This window comes from Agelaius phoeniceus, chromosome 25, assembly GCF_051311805.1.
Source record: "Agelaius phoeniceus isolate bAgePho1 chromosome 25, bAgePho1.hap1, whole genome shotgun sequence".
NCBI classification, from domain to species: Eukaryota; Metazoa; Chordata; class Aves; order Passeriformes; family Icteridae; genus Agelaius; species Agelaius phoeniceus.
The window spans coordinates 619806-643614 of record NC_135289.1 but is presented as its reverse complement, the minus strand read 5'-3'; the positions used below and the strand labels follow the sequence as shown (position 1 = coordinate 643614).

Below are 23809 nucleotides of genomic sequence, written 5' to 3'. Positions count from 1 at the left end.
CACACATTGTGCTCTGCTGCCAGCCTCAATCCTCCTGTGTGCTGCAGAACAACATTGCAGTGCTGCTGGAGGCCAACTGGCACACATTGTGCTCTGCTGCCAGCCTCAATCCTCCTGTGTGCTGCTGTGCTGCAGAACAACATTGCAGTGCTGCTGGAGGCCAACTGGCACACACTGTGCTCTGCTGCCAGCCTCAATCCTCCCGTGTGCTGCAGAACAACATTGCAGTGCTGCTGGAGGCCAGCTGGCACACATTGTGCTCTGCTGCCAGCCTCGAGCCTGCTGTGTGCTGCTGTGTTGCAGAACAACATTGCAGTGCTGCTGGAGGCCAGCTGGCACACATTGTGCTCTGCTGCCAGCCTCGAGCCTGCTGTGTGCTGCTGTGTTGCAGAACAACATTGCAGTGCTGCTGGAGGCCAGCTGGCACACATTGTGCTCTGCTGCCAGCCTCAATCCTCCTGTGTGCTGCTGTATTGCAGAACAACATCGCGATGCTGCTGGAGGCCAACTACCGGGAGCGCCTGCTGACGGTGTACAACGAGGTGAAGAAGAGGCTGGACTACCAGGTGGCCCTGCAGAACCTGAAGCGGCAGAAGGAGCAGGACCACATGATCCAGTGGGTGGAGAAGAACGTTGTCCAGAGCATCACCCCTCAGCAGGTACTTGCTGGCTTTTACCTGCTTTACGTTTTAGCCTGCACAGGGGTTTGCTGTTCAGGGATCCTGGCTCGTGAGGTGATGGGTGACCTTGGCCAGGGGTGGGGGGACTGGATGAGCTTTGAGGTCCCTTCCAACTCAGACCTTCTGGGATTCCAGGAATCTGTGCTTTAGTGGATGTGAATCTCTGACTTCATGAGCTATAACTGCATCCCTCTTAATCAGTAACTTATAGGTCTAACAAGGTTTGTCTAAAATGCACTTCAATGTCTATTTTCTTGTTGAAATGTCCCCTGAAGGCTGTTTCCTGTCTCTTGCAGCAGAAGGAAAGCATTGCCAAGTGCATCCTGGACCTGAAGGCGCTGTCCAAGAGTGCCCATGCAACTGTGTGAGCAGTCTGAGCCCACTGACATGTCCCAATACCTCCTCTTGGAAACTGTATGACTCTAAAATATCATTAAACAGACAAAAAACCTCCTCTGCTGTGTTTCACTAGCAACATCCCTGCCTGTCTGTGTTTGAAGTCACTGGATGGTCACAGCAACCACTGCAGCTGGCTTGTGGTGGGGGATGAGTTGGAGCCACAGTGTGTGAGATCCTGTTGGATTCCCTGTTTGTCAGGAACACTTCCAAAGATACAGAGAGAAACCCTGCTGCTGAATCTGATCCTGTGTTAGAATTCTGAGTGAGAGCAGCCCCAGATACCTGCTGTCCCTGTACCCGTGTTCTAAAATCAGGGTGATTTGTGCTCCCAATGGCTGGGAGGGGCTGGGAGGGCTCTGGGTGAATCTTCTTGTTCTCTAAAGGAGCTGGAAACCCCCTTTCACCATAAAGCCCGTGAAGTGTTGTAAGAGTCTGGGTTCTGGGAAGGGAGATCGCATGGGAAATGTGTCAAAGGCTCCTGAAAAACGCCCTCAGCTGGCCAAGTGTGTGCACTCAGTCTAAAACAGGGACATGGGCACGTTTGTTCCAAAAGAGTTTTTCTGGACTTCCATAATTCTGTTCATTTTCTTTTTATGGGAATTTTTTCACTGAAGGAATTTGTTAAAACTCAAAAATCCCAGCAAAGCACACACACAAATAAACCCCTCCTGTGTGTGCTGTGATTTATGTAGTCTATAAACCCAAGTGGGCATACTGGGGCTGCCTGCAATCCCATTTCTCAGTAGGGTTAAGAAAAATGGTTTTCCAAACACCAAAATGGTGTTCTTTGGAGGCAAGAACCTGACTCCAACCCAACCTAAGCTGAAGCTGCCTTCCTTTTTTCAGACTTAACAGTTCCAGAGAATGCAGGTGTCTTTCATGGTTTCCTGTTTTTTGTCAATTTAAATAAAAAAGTGAAGTTGCTTAACTTCCACAATTGTGTAAGCCCACGTCTGATTGACATTGAGCTTTCAGCTGGTGTGACAGATTGTGCTCACAAAGCAAGTGGCCAAAGTGGTGTGCTGACACTTGGGGAGTTTTCCAGCAGCCCTTCCATGGTGGGAGGTAAGATGGAGCTGTATCATTTCTTGTTTCTTTTATTCTTGCACACACAGCACCCTGCGAGGTTTGCTGTGGGAAACTGGGAGCTTTCGTGGCTTGGCTCCTCTGGAATGTGGCAGCAATGGGATGCAGGAGGAAAAGGGGCAGCAGCAGAGGACGGGGTGTTCGCAATGGTTTCACACTGTTCACGATCCACAGTTTGCAAAGCATGTGGTGAGAAATGCCAGTGCAGGGATTTTGTAGTGGAATGGCTTTTAGACTCCCTATCTCTAAGATCCCACACACAATCTGGAGAAAGTTACAGTTCCTGTTCTGGTGGGAAAAGTCAACTTAACTTAAAAAAATCAAGGGAGGAACTTTTCAAAGCTGCTTCTGATTATGGAAATGTTCATAGGGTTTTAGCTGCTGCAAAAATAATCCTGTAGGTGCTTTTTAGTTATTAAATATCCTCCACTTTCTGGGTGGAGAAGGTGCTGTGCCCGTCAGGGAGCAGTGAACTCGTGTGTACAGGAACAATGGGCAGGGGCTGGTGCTGAGGAACTGCCAGGGTTGAGTGGCTTTGTGCCACTTCTACAAGATTTCCAAGAAATAGATAAAAACCAAATCAAGTCTTTTGAGTTTGAGGAGGATAACAAGTTTGTTTTCCTTATGTGTATGTGTACATAAATATAACTCTTTCTTTCAGCTTCTCTTCTTGTCAGTTAATGCTCTGAGAGAATGGGAACCTTTTCCTCAAAAGAAGCTCCAGGTATTTTATTTTTAAGGAATTTCCCTAGCTGCAGTGTTGCTGACTGAGGTGATGCCCTGCCCGGGGGGTGCTTGGGGAAGGGCTGCATGGCTGCCATGGGCTGCCTGCCACAGTCATCACCGTCTGAGCAGCAGAACTTTCCTGTCTGCTGGTTCCACTTTCAGACAGACTGCACAGACACAGCCCCCCATGTGCCTCTCATTGCTTGTAGTACTACTGAAGGAATTTGCACCTTCTAAAACAAGCTTGTGACTTTTTTCTATTGCAGTTGCACCAGAACCCACTTGCCCTACTACTACTGCTGTCCCCACCACTGCCCACACCCCTGCAGATGATTTCAGAGCTGCAGAAGTCAGATGCTGGATTAATAAGTAAATGCTGCACCTTTATTTCCTGATTTCAAACCCACAGTTCCCCGAGACAGCCGCCTCCTTCTGCAAGGGAAGGGTTATATATCATAAATGTAACATCTTGGGGGTTTAAATTCAGTTAGAATTGCCTGCTCTGTGCACTGCATGGTTGTTCCTAGAGATGCTCAGTGCAGACACACACGTTAGTCCCATGGGGCTGGGGATAAATGTTACACTCCATGAAGTTTGGTGAATGTGAGCACTGCTGATGCTTCAATCCCTCTGCTGAAACTGGCGATTCTGACCGGATTTCCTGTGTATCAACAGCCATGAAATACTCTACATGTCACTGGCCTTCATCTCTGGCATCCTCCTGACTGTCCTGGTTTTTGCAATCATCTTCCTCTTCAGGAAAAGTGAGTGACACAGCCGAGGGCACAGCAGCAGACTGGTGGTGGCTGCAGAAGTTACTTAGAAAGTGGCTCAGATAATGTCTGCCCTGAATAATTGTGTGTGGGTGAACAGCTCACCCCTGGCAGTAACTCCTCGTGAATCATCCCAGTGGAGGTTTCAGGAAAGAATTAACTTTGCCACTGATGAGTTCAGGGGGTTCCTGTTGGTTGTGAGCTTTTCTCATCCTAATCCTGGCTGCACTGAATTCACCCTGGCCACTTCCAGCAGGTGGGAAGGGACTGGGCAGCCCAAAGTGCCACTTTGCTGTGCAGGTGTGTGCCAGAGGTTACACATCACCTGTCTGTCACCCTCTGCAGCCTTCCTTGCAAACACCTGAGACTCCCTTTCCTTCCTAGGCTCTAAAAGATCCCACCAAAATTTACAAGAGGAAACTTTCTCCCAGATGGCAGCTGAGGAATCTGTTAGGAACACCCAGGTAAATGTCACAACTGTCATTTCTAATGCTTCATGCAGATATTTCACATTCTTGAGTGTGGTAAATATTAATTTGGGGTGGGGGGAGAAAGGCACCTTTGAGACTCAGCTGTTACTCAGCAGTTCTTTTGACAACTTCAGGGGTTCTGGGGCTGAACCACAGATGAGGCAGCTTAGGAGAAATCTTTTAAAAGGGGGAGCATTTCTGCAGTTTTGCTCTGTGATATGGATTCTTTGGAAGCCCCTAAAGGAGACTTTACCCAGAGCCTTGAGGCAGACTGGCCGGTGGGATGAACCAGCATTTACCAAATTTCCCATGCAGGGACAGGGTGCTCATGGGGTGTGGTGTTGAGAACAAGTCACAAGTGGGAAATCCCTGCTGACATGCAGTGCTTGAGCACTCTCTGATGTCTGTGGCTTCTCTCACGTCCCCAGAATGAAGTGACCTACAGCACTCTGGTCTTCCAGCGGGGCAGGACAGCACTGCCTGTGTGATGAGGAAGTTCCAAAGGAAATAAAAACGATCCCACTTTCTGGACATCAAAAGCCACGAGGATGTTACACCAAGGGAATGCCCTGGGAATGCCCCCATGCCCTCTGGAACACAGCTCTTTTTGTAGTTATGACAGGGAGTTGTCTCCTGTTCAAACTGGCTGCCAACAGCTGTGGGCAAGTGGAGTTTCTACAGGATTTCCTCATCTGTAGAAATCTCCCTGCCCTTGTAAAGTTTCCGTTTGTGAGAACTATCAGGGAGAAGTGTGAAATGAAAATGTTTCTCTGCATCTATCCATATCTGTGCCCTCGTGTTTCCCTTTTCTGTCACCTACTCCAACATTTTCTGTATTTTTTTTATGATTGCCAAGTGTTCTGCTTAGTTATTTTCTGTTATTGAAGTGATGACCATGAAACGCTTGGATGCAAATCTCTGCTTCCTGGTTGGCTCCCGTAAAAGAAATGCACAATCACAGTGGGACAACCAAAATCCCTGGGAATGTTCATTCAGGTGTTATCACCCACGGTGTTCCCAGTACAGTGTGCAAATCATTCCCTGTGCGTGGACGGGGCTGGCAGTGTCAGAGCAGGGCTGGAGGTGCCACCTGATGGCAGCACCAGGCTGGGCTGGGGAGAAAAAAACAGCCTGGCCTTTAACAAACTCTGTTCCCTGTCAGTGTCAGCTGGGGTGTAACAATTGCTGCAACTTCTGTGCCATCCCAGGCAGGACATTGCCTGAAACTGGGCAGGTTTTCTTTTGGTCATGGGAGGACTCAGCAGGCAGAATTAATATAAAATCCATCTACTATTTATTATTACTCATGAAAACGTGACAACACTGGCTGAAGCACAGGCTGGTCAGACTCAAGTTTAGTCTGAATGGACAGACAAGAATGGTCAGAGAGCTTGTGAGCCACTGGATTATGAACAGCAAAGAACATATCCTGTTTTTCAATCAACCAATCCTCATGTTAAAAAACCCCAAAACCCTCAACCAGACAAAGTTTCCATCTTCTGTGTTTAGAAATTATATTACATAAAGGTATATATTCACATGGAGCTTTAGAGCAGCCTCAGACCCACAGGTTGCTGCAGTTTCCCAAGAGTTTCTTGGCAAAGCCAGGTGCTTTATCAATGCTCTGGGGCTCACTGGCTGCTTCAGCCTCTGTCTATGACTCTGGGTCTGTTGTTTGCTCTGCAAGAGCTGGCTCTGGTTTTTTGCACAGGATGTAGGTCCTTACAATTAAAAGGTACGAGGTTCTGAACTTCTTTATCTTGTAGGCATAGACAATGGGGTTCATGACAGAATTGGCATGGGATAAGAGGATTGCCAAGTAAATCAAATATGGGGGGATCTGAGGCTCAGGGTGAAAATAGAAAACACAGTTTATAGTGCACAGAGGCAGCCAGGAGATTGCAAACAGGAAGAGAACAAGTGCAAGAGACTTGGCTATCCTGAGCTCCCGGCCATAGAAAGTCCCAGCCCCTCTGAGACCTTGGCTGAGCTTGGTGCGGATGATGTAGAAGATGTTGGCATACAGAGCACACATGATGAGCAGGGGCACGAGGGTCCACAGGAAGAAGCAGAAATACACCATGTAATCCATCCTCATCACGGACATGAACCTGCACCTGAGGAAGCTGGAGCTCCTGGAGCCTGCCTTGTTCCAGCCAAACATGGGGACCAGCCCTCCCAGCAGGGACAGGGACCAGCACAGCCCCAGGGCCCACCAAACTCTCCTCTCTGTGATGATTATTTTGTATCTGTAGGGGAAGAAATCCCAGGTCATGTTAAAGAGAAGCGTTTTAAGGTCGTTAAAGATGAACTCACCTGTTCAGGTACTGCAGGAACCCAAATTTTCTCTTGAGACAAGCCCCACCTCCTCATTTGAAGCAGTCACTTTGCAGCTTCAGTAGGAACTGTGCTTAAGTTCCCTTGTTTAAAACTGGATGTTTAACCTATTTTATTTCTTGTTTCATTATGATCCTAGTTCTCCTCCTGACAGGATATTGCTTTGCTCTTGTTGGAAATCCTATCTTATTTCTTGGCTTCCTTGGGTGTACCTTCCTCTTTTTTATTTGGCTTGTGCCATTTGTAGGGCTAAAATTAATTATTCAGCTCCACAGGTCCTTTCCCATTATAAAAAATCACTTCTTGGATGCTTGAAGTTATGCTTTGCTTTTCTAGCTTGTGTACTTTTCATTTAAATGTAACAGTGAGTGACTTCAGTTAACTGCTATTAAGTTTGTTACTACTTTTGTATTTTCAGCAAATACTAAAAGGAATTTTATTTAAAAGACAAGCATCAGGAACCTAAAAAAAAAAAACCTATAACACACTCAGCATCCTGCACAATTACCAAAAGTGCTGAATATTTAACACAGATGCATCCTGTGACAGCACTCTGATCAGGGGTAACAGAGCTGAGCTGGCCATCCAGCTCATGAAAAACTGCTCCATGAGCACCCCCAGCTCTCTGGAAAGCTCATCCCAGGTGGGCTCCGAGGCACAAGCATCCATTTCAGGTAATTAAAGCAATTAAAGGTCAGAAAGGAGGGCAGAGGGGCCCGGGGTGGGGCAGCCTCACCTGGTGGGCAGCTTGACTCGCAGGTACCTGTCGATGGCGATGGCCAGCAGGGACAGGATGGAGGCGTTGCTGAACACCAGCATCAGGCAGCACATGAAGAGGCAGCCGTAGCTGGGCATGGCCGTGCCCAGGCTCACCACCACGGCCAGGGGCATCACCAGCAGCCCCATGGCAGCGTCGGCCAGCGCCAGGGACGCGATGAAACAGAGCGTGGTGTTCTGGAAAGCTGCGTTCAGCCTCACTGCCCACACCACCAGGGCATTGCCCAGCGTGGCAAACAGGGCCAGCAGGCACTCGCTGCCAATGTAGATCCCATCCAGGCCGCTCAGGGCCAGGCTGCTGTTGGGCATCCCAAGCTCTGCAGCTGCAGCAAACGTGAGAGCATCGATGGCCGCGCCGGGATCCTCGGGCTGGGCTCGCCTGTTCCGGGGCTCTCTAACAGACACCCACACCTCTCTGCTATCTCATGACCCCAGCACTCGGGTGGCAAATCAGATATCTGCTGATATCTCAGCAGCAGGAGCCATTCCCCTCTCTGCAGACCCCTCCTGAAGCTCGCTGCATCCCTCCAGCAGCCTCCAGTCAGCACAGTGCCTCGGGAAGCTGTGTGGGAGAACTGTCTTCCCACAGTCCTTACCAGCAACTTCGAAAGAAATCGTTCTACAGGTTCCTCTTTCAAGCCCTTTTAGAGGTGCAAAAATGGCAACAGCAGCTGGCTGCAAAGGGGACGCTTATCAGCGCAGCTTAATCTCTCTGTCACTGTCACACTGAGGCAGCTCGGCCACTTATCATTGCTGTCAATCTGTCCATCACTGTCACACTGAGGCAGCTCCGGGGTGCAGTTAATTTGTCCCTCAGTGTCACACTGAGGCAGCTCAGCTGAGGGGTGGTGAAGGGGCTGCATTTAAAAATCAAAGGGTGAAGGTAAGGACAGGGAGAAGGCACTCTGCTGTTACCAACATGGGGAAAACAAGCTTGACCTGGGGAAAAATTAATTCCCAATCAAATCAGAGCAGGATAAGGAGAAAGAAAAGCAAGTTGTAGAGGCAGAGGGCGGGTGCTGGAGCAGAGGCTCCACCCTGGCCTGGCTGGACCGGGGCTGGAGGATGGAGCAGCCCCTGCCCAGGGGGCTCAGGGATCTGTTCCTGCAGCCAGGTTTGACAGCTCTGGCTCTGCCCGTGCCTTTTCCTCCAAAGGCAGGAGCTTTTCCGTGGGGACACTGTGTCCGAGGGCGCTGCCCCCGAGCCCAGCTGGGGCCAGGTCGGGGGGTTCCACCCAGCACCCCCTGTTCCCTCCAGGTTCCTGCCGGGGCGGGCACAAGGTGCTCTGATGCTCTTCAGGTGCTTCCTCAGCAGGCAGCATCTGTTTCCTGCGCTAACCACGACAGAGCCAGGCTGCCGTGACCCCCGTGTCCCCGGGGCAGGATGAGCCTGTGCCCTCTGCTGTTCCCTGCCCTGGGGTGCAGCATCCCTTCCTCGGGCCCTGCACCCTCTCCCCGGGGCTGGAGCTTTCTCAGCTGGCAGAGCCATTGAGCATCCATCCCTGCAGGGAGGAGCAGCTCGGTGCGACCCGGCCCGAGGCGGGAGCGGGGCCGGGGCAGCGCCCGGAGGTTCGGGGCAGGCTGGGGTTCCAAGGGGTGTTTTTATTTTATCGACTGAGGCGGCTCCGTGCCGGGCAGGTTGGGATCGGGAGAGTCCCAGGAATGTCACCCTGGGACGGGGTTAAAGCTCTCGGATCCCCCGGCACTCGATGGTTTTGCCATTTAAAGGCTGTGCTCGGTTCTTGGATGGCTCCAGCGAAAGGCTTCCAGCTCCTCCCGAGGGATCCTCCTACATCCTGCTGAGATAAGGATCAGGAAGGGAAGGTCTCTGCAATCTCAGCTGCGGCTTTCAGCACAGATTCCCTTTTCACTTTGGGGGTGGAGGGGAGGAGAACAAATTTGCTAGAAAAAAATCATGTCTAAGTGACACACAAATAAAATGTCCCACAACAATGATCTTATCCTGTGAGTCAGCAACAGCCACGTCTGCCTTTGTTCTGGGGGGTTTGGAGGGAGGACAGGGCAGCCTCTCCAGGGTGAGCCCCCAAGAGGCCCTGCCTGGCACGGGGGGCTCGGGGGTCCCCACTGCCACAGTGCCAGCCTGTCCCAGCCACTGCCACCCTCCCTGCCTTGGGACACCTGTGCCCCCCCTTCCTCACATCCAGCAGCTCCTGCTCCTGTGCCAGGAGGTGTGGAGGAGCTCATTCTGGATTTCAGAATTTAGTGTTTGTAGGGAAAACCCCAAGCAACTCCTGAAGCAAGTGGTGGTGAGTGGTGAGTTCTGTCCTGGCTCTTCCCTGCCTGGGAAGGACGTGGAAGGCAGGCAGAGGGAGGGAGGATGTGAGTGTGGAGCAGAGCCACAGCTGGGTGACTGTGGGCTGCTGGATTATGAACCAGAATGAGAGGCCGGAGCCTGGCGTGGGGGACGGCGTCCTGTCACCGTGCCTCAGTTTCCCCACCCATGGTAAAAGGAGGGTTCATCTGGTCTACACAGAGCTGGGAAGGGCTGGCCAGGAGCAGAACCCTTTGGGTTTCCCTCTGAAACTCCTCATTTGGGATTTTTTCCCCTGCCCCTCCAACGGGGGCACAGCGGTGTTGGAAAACCACTGCTGGTTTTTCTCACAGATGCAAAAACCTGAAGAAAGCCCTGCTCTGACACACAGAGCTGTGCTGAAAGGCAGAGTTCACTGTCCTTAGAATGCAGGGCTGGTTCCAAAGATGATTTCAGCTGCTGTCAGAGCAAATTGTCAGAGGAGCATCAGATCTGGAAAGCTCTTCCCCTCCACATCCATTCCCTGGGTTTGAGCCGTGCTGGGCTCGGGTTCTCCCCAGGATTTGGGTTTCAAAGTTTGCTCTGGTCCTGCCGAGCCCGTCGGGCACTGCCGGGCCCGTGTGGGAGGAGCTGGGGCTGCCAAACCAGTACAGCCCAGTGCCTTTGCTGGGAGGGAACCCAACCTGCCCCTGGCCACCCCTGGCGCTCCAGGTACAAACAGGGCAGGGGTGCAGGACAGGGGCTCGGACGAATTAAATCTTGGTGTGTTTTAAAGCTAATTGCACTGTACCTGGAGTTTTTGGGGTTCTCTCAGGGTGTGGCTGCGGGGTGGGGGCAGAGCAGCTGGCACAGGACCCTGTTTGGTGCCAGCCCCACTCTGCACGGGCAGGGATCCGTGCCAGGGCCACCCCACCCCTCCTGCCCAGCACCCGGGGCTGGCAGGGACAGGGGGGCTGCCCTGGGATGCTCCATTCCCAGAGCTGCCCTCCCAGCCTGGGGCAGAGCCATCTCCTGTGTGTGAGGGGAGGAATCACCTGGGCCTGTGTCCCACAGCCCCTGCCCAGCCCTGCCCGGAGCTGACAGCAGAGCCAGGATCCACTGCAGGCTCCCCTGCACAGCACAGAACTTTCCATCCTCACTCTTTGGTAGGGACTGGTTTAAAGTTCCATGGAAATGGCACACAATAAATCCTGGGGAGATGAAAGGGAGCTTGGAGCTGGCAGGAGGCTCTTTAGAGAGGCTCCATTTGCACAAATTGTCTGGCTGACAGGAGAGAAACTGTTTTGACATTTTATAAACTCTTCCGCTGATAATTTTGCATCTCAGTACAGCAAAGCTGGGGGAGGCAGGACGGGGTGAAACAACAAAGCCAGGGCCCTGAGCTCCCTTCCCAGCTCTTATTTTTGAACACCAGGAAATTGTTTAACTTGCAAAGCACTGCAAAGGCTGCCTTTCCCTGAAGAGAAAGGGAAGAAAGGACCATTATCTCACCAATGAGCATCCTCAGGAGGGCACAACTCACCTGGCACAGGCAGCACCCGCTGCCACTGCCCTGCCTGTCCCAGGGACTGAGAACAGGGGCTGTAAAACCCATTGAGCAGCTGCTCCAAATCAGTTTGTCTCCAACAAGGCTTGAGAGGACACTCCAGAAATCAGCTCTATCAGCTACAGTAAATGTATGTGCTTGATACAGGATCACTGAGTTACTCTGAATTTCCAGTGGCATCTCAGGCCACAAATGTCCCCGATTAAATGAATATTACCAAGGCATTTCCTCAGGTTTTGGGTCATCCTATGCAGGGCCAGGAGCTGGATTGATGATGTTGTGGGTCCCTCCCAGCTCAGGATATTCTATGAATATCTGTTGTAATTTATTTATGAATCATGACTCACTCTCTGACTGGCATTCGTGGACTAATTCATCACTGCCAGCATGACTCGGGGGGAGAGCTTATATTTCCTCTGGATATCTTTTAAGTGCTTTTTTCCTGCCTTTATTTCCCCAATCAAAGCAAGACCTTATTTATAGTGCTGCCGTTTCTGTCTGGGTAAGCCCGGAGTGGCCCCAATGGCTTAACAGGATTGATTTACCCAGCCTAGCCCTGTAATGAACAGGGGGATTTGGCCCTGTGGCTGCTCCAATCCCCTGGGAGCTGGAAGCTGAGGATTTCCCCTGAGGAGCTGCAATTCCAAATGGACAAATGAAACCCCAGGGCCCTCGGGGAGGGGAAGGAGCTGCTGGCCCCAAACCAGAGAGGAGAGGGGTCCCAGCAAGATCGTGTCACAAATGCTATGGAAAGCACCACGTGGAAAGAAACCAAAGTTCCTCTTTTATTACACACACCCATGTCAACAGCCACTGTTATAACCCATCCAAATTAAGAACCTGTAGGCAAAACAGAGTAAATTATTGGATTACAAGAAACTTGGGAAAAAGTAATAGATTTGGAATTGAATGTCCAAAAGGAAAGATATGGATTTGAAGATACGGTTCGAGATTTGGTAAAAAAACAAATAATAAATGAAAAGGTAAAACCAGCACAGCAATTGAACTCTGTATTGACCCCAAATTATCTATTGAGTCGTATTACAAGACTCCAAGCAGTTATAGAAATGATAGCAAATGGAGCCGCCCAGGCATTAGAGTTAATATAAAGTCAGCTAAGCCAAACAAAAACTGTAGGGTATCAGAATAGGTTGGCTTTAGACTATTTATTGGCCAAAGAAGGGGCTGTTTGTGGAAAGTTTAATATATCAGATTGTTGAAGATTGATGACCACAGAAAAGTCATTCTAGAAAAAGCAAAAGAAATCAAAGAAGAAAAAAATATATATGCATATAATAACCCAGGTACCGGTCCAAAAATTAGAAAACAATGTTAAAACCTAGCTGGTGGGGTAATGTATTAGAAGAAATTAAGATCTTTCATTTTATATGTTACAACTGTTTTTATATTTCTTCCTTGTGAATTCCCCTGTTTTATTTTGCCAGCATAGTCCAGAAGATGCAAGTAGATAAGAAATATTGCTCAAGCCAAAGGATTTACAAAGCATTAGAGTGGGGATTGTGAAAAATGCATGTATTTTATGATTGGCTTTTTGGAAATATTAAAATGAATATTATATGTGTTGTGTTAGAAAGTAATGCTGTATTAACTCTCTTAAGTACTGTGTTAAATATAGTTTTAGGTTACAGAAATTGTTAAAATAGAGACGATGCTATGTAAGGTACTTTTTTTAAAGAAAGGATTTGCAGAGAGATAGCGGCCACAGGACACCTGGATCTTTCAGAGAAAAAGAATGTATTGCCCTGTTATCAGAAGAAATGAACTTCTTCCCACCTCGAAGGTGCTGTTAGGGTTAGAAGGAAGAAGTGGATGATGAGCAGACAGAATCCTGTGCTTGAATGGAATTTATGCACCATTTATGAAGTGTATGACAATGCAAGAGGCTATTGCTTTTAAGGTTAATCCTTTGTTAACGGAGGTCCTTTTTCGGGCTTGTGCTGCTCAGAAAAAGGTACCCGGAGGTCCGTAACTCTTTGTTTTTGTTATCTCATATTGTCCTAATTCAAATTGTTCAAATTATTATTGCTCTAATTTTATTACTATTTTAATAATAATTTTATTACTATTAAACTTTTAAAAATTTTAAAAACAAGTGATTGGCGTTTTTCACACCAGTCTGTTAGTTGAAAATTATCAAAAGATTTTTGTGAGTTTTCTAATTTTGGTATTTATGCTGGTGAATTTCCAGGGTTTATGTCTCCTTTTGGGTTGAGAAATCCGTCCCAAACACTGAGGGGACTCTGGAGCTATTTGGGAACAGTTCTTTTTCGAAATTCTGTTGTGTTGGGATCAAAGGGCTGGCATTTGCAGGGGCAAAATAATTCTCTGTCTGTCCTGTATTTATTAAAGCAGCTGTCATATTCCAGCCTCCTCCTCCTCCTCGTCGCACGGTTTGTGTGCATGGATGTGGCTGTGCAGATGAATCGTGACACAAAGTAGTCCCACTGGGTGCTAGGAGCGTGGAGGCGAAAACGCGGAGGGATACCAGGTATCGGGTGTGCAGAGTCCCGCGCTGCGGAGGGATCTCTCGGTGCCCGGCAGAGGGACAGACGCGGAAGGATACGTGCAAAGCGCTGCAGTTTTCGCCTGCTGTGCTGCCGTGTATGGACCCGGTGGAGGCGGAAACGGCGTGACAGGGCACAGGGATGGCGGCTGTGGCCGGACAGCGGCACGCAGCGGCTCGGAACCGGGACCGGGCTGTACCGAAGCGCCGGCGAAAGCAGTGGGGGGGGGGGGGGGGGGGGGTGGCGGCGGAGCCGCGGGATAGAATGAGGCGCGGAGTGATATCGCTGGTGCGGGGGTTGTAGCAACTGCGCATGCGTGGGTTCCGTCACTAGGGCGGCGCGGGGGGGCGGCGCGGCGCGGGGGGGCGGCGCGGCGCGGGGGCGCGGCGCGGCGCGGGGGGGCGGCGCCGGAGCCGCGGGAACGGGAACGGGGCAGCGGCTGCGGCAGGGAACGCCGGGACGGCCGTGGTTGCAGGAGGCGGCGGAGCTGCGCCATCCGGGAGCTCTGAAGCGGGGGGCCACGGTGGGGAAGGCGCGGCTCGGCCCGCCATGGAGCGGCGGCGGCAGGAGCGAGAGGGCGACCACGGGCGGCGGCGGGGCGGCCTCGCCAGCGGGAGATGATCCCGGGGCGGCGGGAGGAGCGGCGTGGAGGCGGCGGGAGGCTGCCGGGGGGGGGGGGGGGGGGGGGCAGGCGGCGGCGCGGCCGGGGCGTGCAGCCGCTGGGGGCTGGGCTGGCTGCCGGCCCGGCGGGCAGGGGCGGTGCTGGCGGGAGGCGGCGCTGGAGCGGCGGCAGGCACGGCAGAGGCGGCGCTGGAGCGGCGGCAGGCATGGCAGAGGCGGCGCTGGAGCGGCGGCAGGCACGGCAGAGGCTGCAGACCCCGGTGTAGGCGCCGCGGCGCCGGCACGGGGGGGCTGGGCGGGCCGGGGCGCCCCGGTCCCAGCGCAAGCGGGGCCGTGCCGGGACCGGGGGATTGCACCCAAACGCCGGCAGGGACGGGGTCAGCCGTGGGCGTTTGCCCTGCGGCGGGGCCCGTGGGCAGCTCGGGGTGCGCTGCGTGCGCTTGGAACGCCGCTTTGGGGGGGGGGGGGGGGGGGGGGGGCGGGCTCCCGCGGCAACGCGCACAGGGGGCGCTGGGGGCGCAGCGCGGCCGCGCCAGGCGCGCTCGGCACCGCAGACCCGGGAGCCGCGGGGAACGGCAAAGATGCAGCAGCGACGGGACTTGGGCCAGCACCGGCCCCGCTGGGTCGGCAAAGGGGGCGAGGGGGACGTGGGGGGGGCAGGAGCGGCCGCACTGGCAGCGGGGAGGAGCAGCGGGAGCGGGGGGCGGGGCCGCGGTGACGGCGGTGGGCGGGATTGAGGGGCGGGGCCCGCGGTAGCCGGGAGCGGCGGGACGGCAAAGGCGGGGCTGGTGGGAGGGGCTAAAGGGGGCGGGGCGGCAGGGGCGAGCAGCACCGCGGGTGCCGGAGCTGCGCGGTCCGACGGGGAGGGGGGGGGGGGGGCGTGTCCCGCTGGAGACTCGCGGCGGCGAGGGGCGGAGTTGCAGGAGGGGCGGGGCGGCTGCTGCGGGCACCCCCCGTGCGGCAAACACGGCTCAAGCCACGCCCTGGAGGCTGGGAGCAGCTCCCCGGCAGCCATGGCCGGCAGGAGATGCTATTAAAGTGCTTTAAACACCTCTGTCCCAAAAGTGTCTGCTAAACACGGCTGAACGGTCATTGGGGAAATTCCTTAAAATCCATTCTATGAGGTTTTCTTACCGCCTCTTGCGGTACTTTACGACAGTCGCGCTTTACGGCACACTTTACAGCATTTTACGACAGTCGCGATTTATGAAGCCTTTTGCGACAGTAGCGGTTTACGACAGTCGCGCTTTACGGCACCTTTTGCGACAGTTCTGCTTTACGACACCTTTTGCGACAGTCGCGCTTTACGGCACCTTTTACGACAGTCGCGCTTTACGACACCTTTTGCGACAGTTCTGCTTTACGACACCTTTTACGACAGTTTCGCTTTACGGCACCTTTTACGACAGTCGCGCTTTACGGCACCTTTTGCGACAGTTCTGCTTTACGACACCTTTTACGACAGTCGCGCTTTACGGCACCTTTTACGACAGTCGCGCTTTACGGCACCTTTTGCGACAGTCGCGCTTTACGGCACCTTTTACGACAGTCTCGCTTTACGGCACCTTTTGCGACAGTCTCGCTTTACGGCACCTTTTGCGACAGTCTCGCTTTACGGCACCTTTTACGACAGTCTCGCTTTACGGTAGCTTTACGACATTTTACGTTAGTCGCCCTTTACGGCACTTCCTTTTATGGAACTTTTATGGCTCTTTATGGTTTTTATTTTCTTTTCATTTATTTTTAATATATTTTATTGTTAAATTTTAAGCTATTTTATTTTTAATTTTTATTTTTAATTTTTATCTTTTTAATTTTTATTTTTAATATTTTTTATAAGCTTTTATTAATCTTTTTAAATTTTTTTTTTATTTTATCTTTTTATTTTTCATTTTTAATAATCTTTTTTATAAGTTTTTAATAATATTTTTTAATTTTTATTTTTATTTTTTTCTTTTTAATTTTTATTTTTAATCTTTTTTATAAGCTTTTAATAATATTTTTTAATTTTTATTTTTAATTTTTATCTTTTTAATTTTTATTTTTAATCTTTTTTATAAACTTTTAATAATCTTTTTTAATTTTTATTTTTAATCTTTTTTATAAGCTTTTAATAATCTTTTTTATTTTTTATTTTTATCCTTTTATTTTTTATTTTTAATAATCTTTTTTATAAGTTTTTAATAATCTTTTTTAATTTTTATTTTTAATTTTTATCCTTTTTATTTTTAATAATCTTTTTTTTAAGCTTTTCATCTTTTTTAATTTTTATTTTTAATAATCTTTTTTATAGTCTTTTAATAATCTTTCTTAATTCTTAATTTTTATCTTTTTAATTTTTATTTTTAATAATCTTTTTAATAATCTTCTAATAATCTTTCTTAATTTTTATTTTTAATTTTTATCTTTTTAAAGCTTTTTATTTTATTTTATTTATTGCTTCCCAGACCAACTCAAGCCGGTGATTGTGGTGGTGTTTGAGGGTCCCCAGGACACGGGGAAGAGATGAGTGTCTTGACTCCACCTTTCAGAAGGCTGATTTATTATTTTATGATCTCTATTATATTAAAAGAAAATGAGATCTTAGAACTATAGTAAAAGCCTGGCGGTGGGGGGAGGGAGGGATGGGGCAGGGTGAGCTGGGGAGTGGTGAAGGGCAGAGAGAGGGATGGGGCAGGGGCAGGCTGGAAGTTCAAGTAGGGGTGAGGGGCTGAGAAGAGGACACGACAGAAGAGGGCTGAGGGGAGGAGGTAAGGGTTAGGAGGGGGCAACTCCGTATCTCCCAGACCAAAGCTGCAGCGAAGTAAAACTCTGGTTGCTGTGGCAGCGCCAAACGCCTCCTGCAAACTGAATTCAGGAACTGGCATTCAGTTTTTAAACAGATTCTCAGCGTACATATCAGAAGTTTTCCTTCTGCTTTATTGTTCTACAATATCCAGAATGTGCTGGCCTCATCAAGTCATCCCATGCCATGCACAGAAAAACTGGATTAATGTTTGTTCTCAAAAAAACCCCAGCGTCTCTCAGTCTGTCACACCCGTTTTCCAGGCACCCCTGCTGCTGGGGTGCCCTTACAGCCACTGGGGACCCTCCACGGCCCAGGAGTTATCAGTATTTTCCTTACTGGAGAATTCTTCTCAGGTTGGGAAGTTCCATCTTTGGTTTCATTGTGTCTCTCCATGTGTCTTTCTCCATGGTGTCTGTTCAGCATAAGAGCTTCCTGTGTTTCCACCCTCTTTTGTTTCTCCATGGAAAGCAGTGGGATATTGGAAAGGCTGGAGGTTTTGAATCTGCTGGAACTTGTGTCTCCAGAGCTGGACTTGGTTAATAAATCATCCTCAGAGGCATTTCTCCTGGAGTCCCTAAAGAGAAGGTTATTCCCACTAAACAATGGGTAATGTTGGTCTGCAGAACACCCTTCTGTCTTTCCTGGGGTCTTCTGCTTTATTTCTTTACTGGTGACTTCTGGTTTACCGTTCCTACCTTTTAACTGTTCAACAGTAAATACGTACAGAAACAAACTTTTAACAATACTGTAGCACGGAGAATTTTCATTTAAATTAAAAGGCAATCAGGGTTAATCATTATATTTTTATAGAAAAATTTGATTAGCTTGGACAGAGCTGAGAAACTAATTAGAAATATGGAATAATTTCAGATTGTGCAATACTCCTACGTACCGTCATGTGTTAATTTTACCCCAAATATTCCTTGTATTTGAAAATAGATATTTTATTTTTCAATTTTTATATTTTAATTTTGAATTTAATTCAATAATAAATGCACAGCTGTCACAAAGGCAACTGCCAACTACTGCAGTGAACAAGCAGCAGAATCTCCTTATCCCACTTTACTTCCCTGCCTTGCACCCTCAACACCAAAAAGCCCTTAAGACAACATACTGTGATCTGGTATCAATCCAGTCCCTGGTCTCAGCAGCAGCAAAACTTTATTTCCTCCAGCCTGAATCAGCTCAATGGCTCGTGTGTGAGTGATTCCTTGGGTAGGCTCTCCATTAATTTCCACAATTTGGTCACCAACCTGAGGAAACAAGAGCAGCAGATTAGTTTTTGGGAATCTCTGACACTGTGACCTGGTTTTGTCTGAAGGAATCCCAAGAGTGCAGTGGAAGGGAATTTAAAGGGAGCGTGTTCCCAGGTAAATAATAACGCCAGCACCCTGTTGGTGGTGTGAGGGGATGCAGCTCTGCCCTTGGGCAGCCCTGGGCTGGCACAGCCCCTGCGGGCTCTGCATGGGAACCGCACATGGGAGGGACGGGGACAGAGATAAAATGTCTTTGTGTCCATCTGCTCAGCTCCCGTCACATCCATCCCATCCAAACACGGGGGGTGAAACTGCTGAGCTGGGCTTGGCTCCTTTGGCAGCGATGAAAGCTCTGCTGGCCCCAGGTTTCCATGCGGGGCTGGAGCAGGGCTGGGCTGGGCTGGGCTGGGCTGGGCAGGGCTGCCAGGGCAGGGCAGGGTGGGTCGTGACCCATCCCGGGACAGCGGAGCCCGGGAGCCCCATGGGTGCCTGCAGGGTCTCAGGAGGTGGAGAGCAGCCCGCGGCTCCCGGCCAGCCCGGCCTGAGGCTGCGGGCACCGGGCAGGGCTGCGCTGGGCTGCCCCACATCCTGCCCAGGGTCCGAGCATGGAGCAGGGAGCGCGGGCAGAGAGCTGCTGGGGTGGGGAGGTGCCCAAGGAGCTGCTGGGATGTCCAAGGAGCTGCTGGGGTGGGAAGGTTCCCAAGGAGCTGCCGGGACAGGGACGTGCCTGCAGCACACACGGTGGTGACAGGAGCCTTGGGGCAGTGACAGGAGCCTTGGGGAGGTGGCAGGAGCCTTGGGGAGGTGGCAGGAGCCTTGGGGAGGTGGCAGGAGCCATCGGGAGTGGCAGGAGCCTTCGGGAGAAGCTGTCAGTCTGGAATGCAGCTCCTCACCACAACACACAGCCCAGGCAGTAAAACAAGCGATGAAATGCTCTGATAGCTCTGCGGTTTCTGTAACTCTGGAAAGACGAGTGGAGATTTCTGTCATTAAGGTAACCTTAGGAGCCGGCCCCCAGCAGCCCAGGAGCTCAGCTCCCATCCTGCTTTATCAAACGGGGCAGCAGCTCCTGGACACTTTTTGTTTAGGGTAAAAGGGAGATCTGGCAGATAAGTGCCCTCATCCCTGGCAGGTTTGTTCGCTGGGAAAACAGCCCGGGAGGCTCATGCGAGCCTTCCCACCAAGCCATGCTGGGGCTCCTGGTGAGCTCAGCCCCACGGCTGGGCTGTGTCCCCACCCTGCTCAGGTCATGCTGGGCTGGCAGCTCTGCTCTCAGGGGTTCAGGCTTCCCCCAGTCCCAGACACCTCCAGCCCGTGAGGCACAACCCTCCCTGCCCGGGCTGGCTGCAGCCCCATCTGTTGCATTTCTCACTCCAGACGCAGCTGCTCCATCTCTGCTCGCTGCCAGGGCTGCACTCGGGCTGCGAGACGAGCGACTTGCAAATGCATCTGCTGCTATTTATGCAAACACTCCCTTCTCAAAGGGCAACAGAGGGAAGTGCTGGGAGCCAAAGCACACCCAAACGTCTCGAGGATGTCACTGGGATTCCAGCTGGGCTGCAGCCATGCACTGACAGCACTGACAGCTCGTGGGGAGCTTCCCCCCACAACCCCTGGGTGCCCCAAGGAGATCCCCGAGTGCTGCCCAGGTGGCCCAGGGTGACCTGTCTGGCCCTGGTGGGGCAATGGCACCGCTGTCCCCTGCCCAGGGGGCCAGGGCAGGGTGGGAGGCACGCAGGACATCCAGCCTTTCCCAGTCACAGCCTCTGAGTCACTGCAGGAGTGGAAGTGACTCATGATCCGCTGAGGAGGCTGACTGCAGAGCTGGGCTCGGGCTGTGACACTCAGCTGGGACCCAGGGTGACAGTGCTGGCAGGGGAAGCTCAGCTGGGAGCCGACACAGGTGCCTCGTGCTCCCTCCCATTCAGCATTTGCTCTGCTTGGTTCAGCCTTCCCCAAGGAAAATACCTGCTCTTCCCGAGAAAGAGGCTCAAAGCCAGGCTTATTCACTTGTGCTCAGGAAGCAATCAGAAAACAAAGAGTGCTGTCAAAAGTCTAAGTGTTACTGCAATCATAATTACAGTGGAGCAGCTATTAAAGGGAGCTGAGGAGCTGCCTCTGACACAGCTGCTTTTGGACAAGCTAACCCCTGGGAGCAGGAGGAATGAAAGTGCTGGAGGGTCTCCAAGGCTGGGCCATGATTAAGTCCTCTTAGGACAGCAGAGCAGCACTAATTGGAAACACACATCTCTTCTCCAGGTACAGGTGAGTTCATTATTCCCTCAGTGATGCCTTTGTAGACCCTGTCCTGCAGCCCTGTGCCTGCTGTGCTGCTGGCCTGGGGGCACAAGGAGGGGCTGACCCCTGGGTGAGGCTGGCCCTGACCCTGAGTGGAACCACTCATTAACTGGGACAGGTAATGAAGAACCTCCACGGGTCTTACAGGGCTCCAGGAGCTGATAGACAAATGCCTGGATTGCTACTTTTACCTGCTAATCAAAAATTGCCCCTTGGCTACAATACAGTCATTGTGTGACTGTTTAAAGAAAACAAGTGTTGAAACCCCATGAAAGGAAACATGGGAAGGAGTACTTACTGAGTTAGACATGCTCTCATTTCAATATATATATATATATGACATTTAATTTCAAGGCAAGGTTTGTCTCAGTGTGTGGGTTCCACAAACCCAGTCAAAGGATGTCTCTGACTTCCTCTTGCAGTTACATTTTAACTTTCATTTTATCTTTGGTTTTTTCTTTCCTTTCCCCCAACTTGCCCGTACTCTACTGCCTGGATTTTACAGAATAGAAGAGGGAAAAGGGAGCTGCAGCTGCCCTAGAAATGGGTGAAGGCAGCTGGCAGAGGAGGAGGAGGTTTGGTACCCAGAGACGGAGGAGGCACACGGGGTGAGCGGTGCCTGGCTCCACAGGAAGGAGTTGAGTAATACAAAATGTGTGGTTGCAGCTGCCTTTGAGCAGTGAGCAACGTTTGTCAGCTGAAGGAATAACCCTTGTTACTGCTCACGTTGAGCTCTGCTGTCCCAGTTTTTCCTGCTTGGGCCCCTCCTGCTGTGGCTGCCCAGGGCCAGGCCAGGCTTTCCCCTTGCAAACCTGCTGGAGCTTTGGCAGAGCCCTGCTCGGGACCTTGGATCCCTCCCCAGATCCCACAGCTCCCAGCTCATCTGCCTAATTACCTGGTAGCTGCAGCCAGGCAGGCAGTGGGCTTGGAACAGCCCTGCAGTGGGAGCAGGGATGGGCTGTGCAGGGAATCTGCTCCTGTCTGCTCTGGGAGCAGGCTCAGGGCTGGGAGCTCTCCTGCCCTGCAGAGCCTGGGCTGCTGGGCTCTGTTGAATGATCCTTTCTGGTGAGATCTCACATGTCCTACAGAGCCTGGGCTGCTGGGCTGTGCTAAATGATCCTTTCTGGTGAGATCTCACATGCCCTACAGAGCCTGGGCTGCTGGGCTGTGCTAAATGATCCTTTCTGCTCAGATCTCACATGCCCTACAGAGCCTGGGCTGCTGGGCTCTGTTGAATGATCCTTTCTGGTGAGATCTCACATGCCCTACAGAGCCTGGGCTGCTGGGCTCTGTTGAATGATCCTTTCTGCTCAGATCCCTGGCAAGGCCAGTGTAGGAGGCGAGGTGTGAGCTCGGTGACCCTCAGCCAGGGCAGCTGCTGGCAGCCATGTGGGTGCTCACTGTTAATTACATCATTAAGTCATTATTCATAATGATACACTGCAATCTCATCTGTAAAGAAAATATTATGCTTGCACTTCAAAGGCTTGTGTTGAGGTCTTTGGAGTGAGTGCTTTTCTCTTGATTCTTCCCTGACTGGAGGTTAAAGAATGGTTATTGCGAGTTTAGAGAGCACCAGCTCCTTCCTTGTGCAGCTTCAGGTCAGACACTGAGGACAGGCCCAGGATGGAGGCAGCACCTTCACTTCTGACAGCCAGAGCTGAAGGATAATGGGTTATTAGCCTGCATGGTGTCAAACCCACTTTCATTTACTTCCAGCCCTCTGATTCTATCAGCCAGGAATCCAAGGTCATTATGCAATCACAAATTGTTTCTGAATTTCATTAAATCAGCAAATGGGCCTTAGCTACATATTTACATCAGCTGAACTTGTGATAATTTATCCAATTGGGCAATTATTGTTTTGGAATAAAAGAAGTCCTGAGGGATTCTGCTTCATCTTAATTTGCCTGCAGAAGGCTCAGTGCAGCCTCTGCAACTCAGCTGCAAAAGCAGGTGAAAAATTGCAATCCTGTGGCAGGTTCTGGGATAAATAAGTGTTTTCTTTTCATCTTTCAGTCTTTTACTGAAGGTACTTTTCCTGCCATATAGCAGGAAAAGAGGAGTAAAATCTTGGTGTAATTTAATATGAATGGATTTAGGCTGCAGAGTGTGGGAGAGAAGTTATTGTGGCAACTCCAGTTTTGTATAAATAGATGGGCTGTGATAAATAACACCATTTTCCAATAAAGGTGCAGTGTGAAGGGTCACTGGATTTCTTGGGCTGTGTCCAGGACATTCCAGGCCGTGCCCTGTATGTGACAGGATGCAGAGAATCGATTCTCTTTGCCTCATAACCTTGTTGCTGTCGGTGTGGAGAGCCCTGGTCTGGGGCTGTCAGCAGGCTCTGCCCCTCCAGGCAGGTGCCAGTGCTGTCACCCGCCCTGGGGATGTCCCTGCAAGGATGGGATTTGTTAGAAACGGGGAAATGCAGCGGGACAGACAAGGTGTGGACACGGGAGGTAACAGCCTGCTGACAGCCTGGATTTGCTGACCAGGAACCCACTGCTGGATGGGAGATAAGGGCAGCAGGCAGGAGGGAAGCAGCTCTGCCTGGAGGAGGGCAGGACTGGGGCTGGGAGGAACTGAGATCCAGATTTGTTCTCTGCTGGAGCCACTAGGAAAAGTGCCTCTGGTTTCAGCTGAACTTGGACCTGCTTCTCCTCTTCTGATCATTTCATAACCAGGTTCACATTCATCCAGATCTAATTTCGTGTACTTGCAAAGTCTGACTCAGCAATAAATGTTATCAGCTTCCACTCCAACCTGCAGAAAATGGGGGAAAAAGTCACCCTTCCCAGAACACACATCAAACAGGAGCTGTGTCCTGCTGAGTCAGGCCCTCAGTGTGCCTGGACCCTCATTGTTCTGAAACTTGGAAGACGCTCCACAAGCCATGAAAGAGATAAGTGTGTGATTTCTTGGATACAATAAAACTCTTCAGTCAGTGCTCAGTGGGAAAAGCTGCAAATGTGCTGATATTTGGGGTAAAGGTTGTTAAAGCTTTAATTTCAAAGGAAATTTGGGGTAAAGCCTTGCAGAATGCTCAAACATTTCCATGTACACTGAGCCTGTTAAAGGAATTGCATCCCTTGCAGTTTCTGCCCACGGGAATATGTTTTTACGCAGCCTTTTAAAACAGAAGTTACTGCTGATATTTTGCCCCTGCCTGTTTTCCAGACACAGCCTCATGTTTTTAAACACTGAGCTAGGTTCACAGATTTCACTATAACATCTGAAGAAACAAGTCACTCAA

General features: G+C 50.8%; 2 protein-coding genes across 3 annotated transcripts; one reads left to right on the top strand and one right to left on the bottom strand.

Moving 5' to 3' along the window:
* The first annotated feature begins 1044 nt into the window (after positions 1-1044).
* C25H1orf162 (chromosome 25 C1orf162 homolog) lies at positions 1045-5285 on the top strand. Of its 2 annotated transcripts, none has more exons than XM_077190480.1 (6): positions 1045-2144; positions 2827-2889; positions 3158-3260; positions 3567-3655; positions 4049-4128; positions 4563-5285. In XM_077190480.1, the coding sequence occupies exons 2-6, from the start codon at positions 2859-2861 to the stop codon at positions 4620-4622; spliced, it is 363 nt and encodes a 120-aa protein (XP_077046595.1). In that variant the 5' UTR covers positions 1045-2144; positions 2827-2858; the 3' UTR covers positions 4623-5285. The 2 variants fall into 2 exon arrangements, with proteins under 2 accessions (XP_077046595.1, XP_054504912.1); XM_054648937.2 differs by having other exon boundaries at positions 1045-2354.
* A 120-nt stretch (positions 5286-5405) lies between these two features.
* Positions 5406-7927, bottom strand: ADORA3 (adenosine A3 receptor). The gene is made up of 2 exons (XM_054648811.2): positions 7208-7927; positions 5406-6383 (listed from the first exon to the last, which is right to left on the bottom strand). The coding sequence occupies exons 1-2, from the start codon at positions 7555-7557 to the stop codon at positions 5789-5791; spliced, it is 945 nt and encodes a 314-aa protein (XP_054504786.2). The 5' UTR covers positions 7558-7927; the 3' UTR covers positions 5406-5788.
* Positions 7928-23809: the final 15882 nt, after the last annotated feature.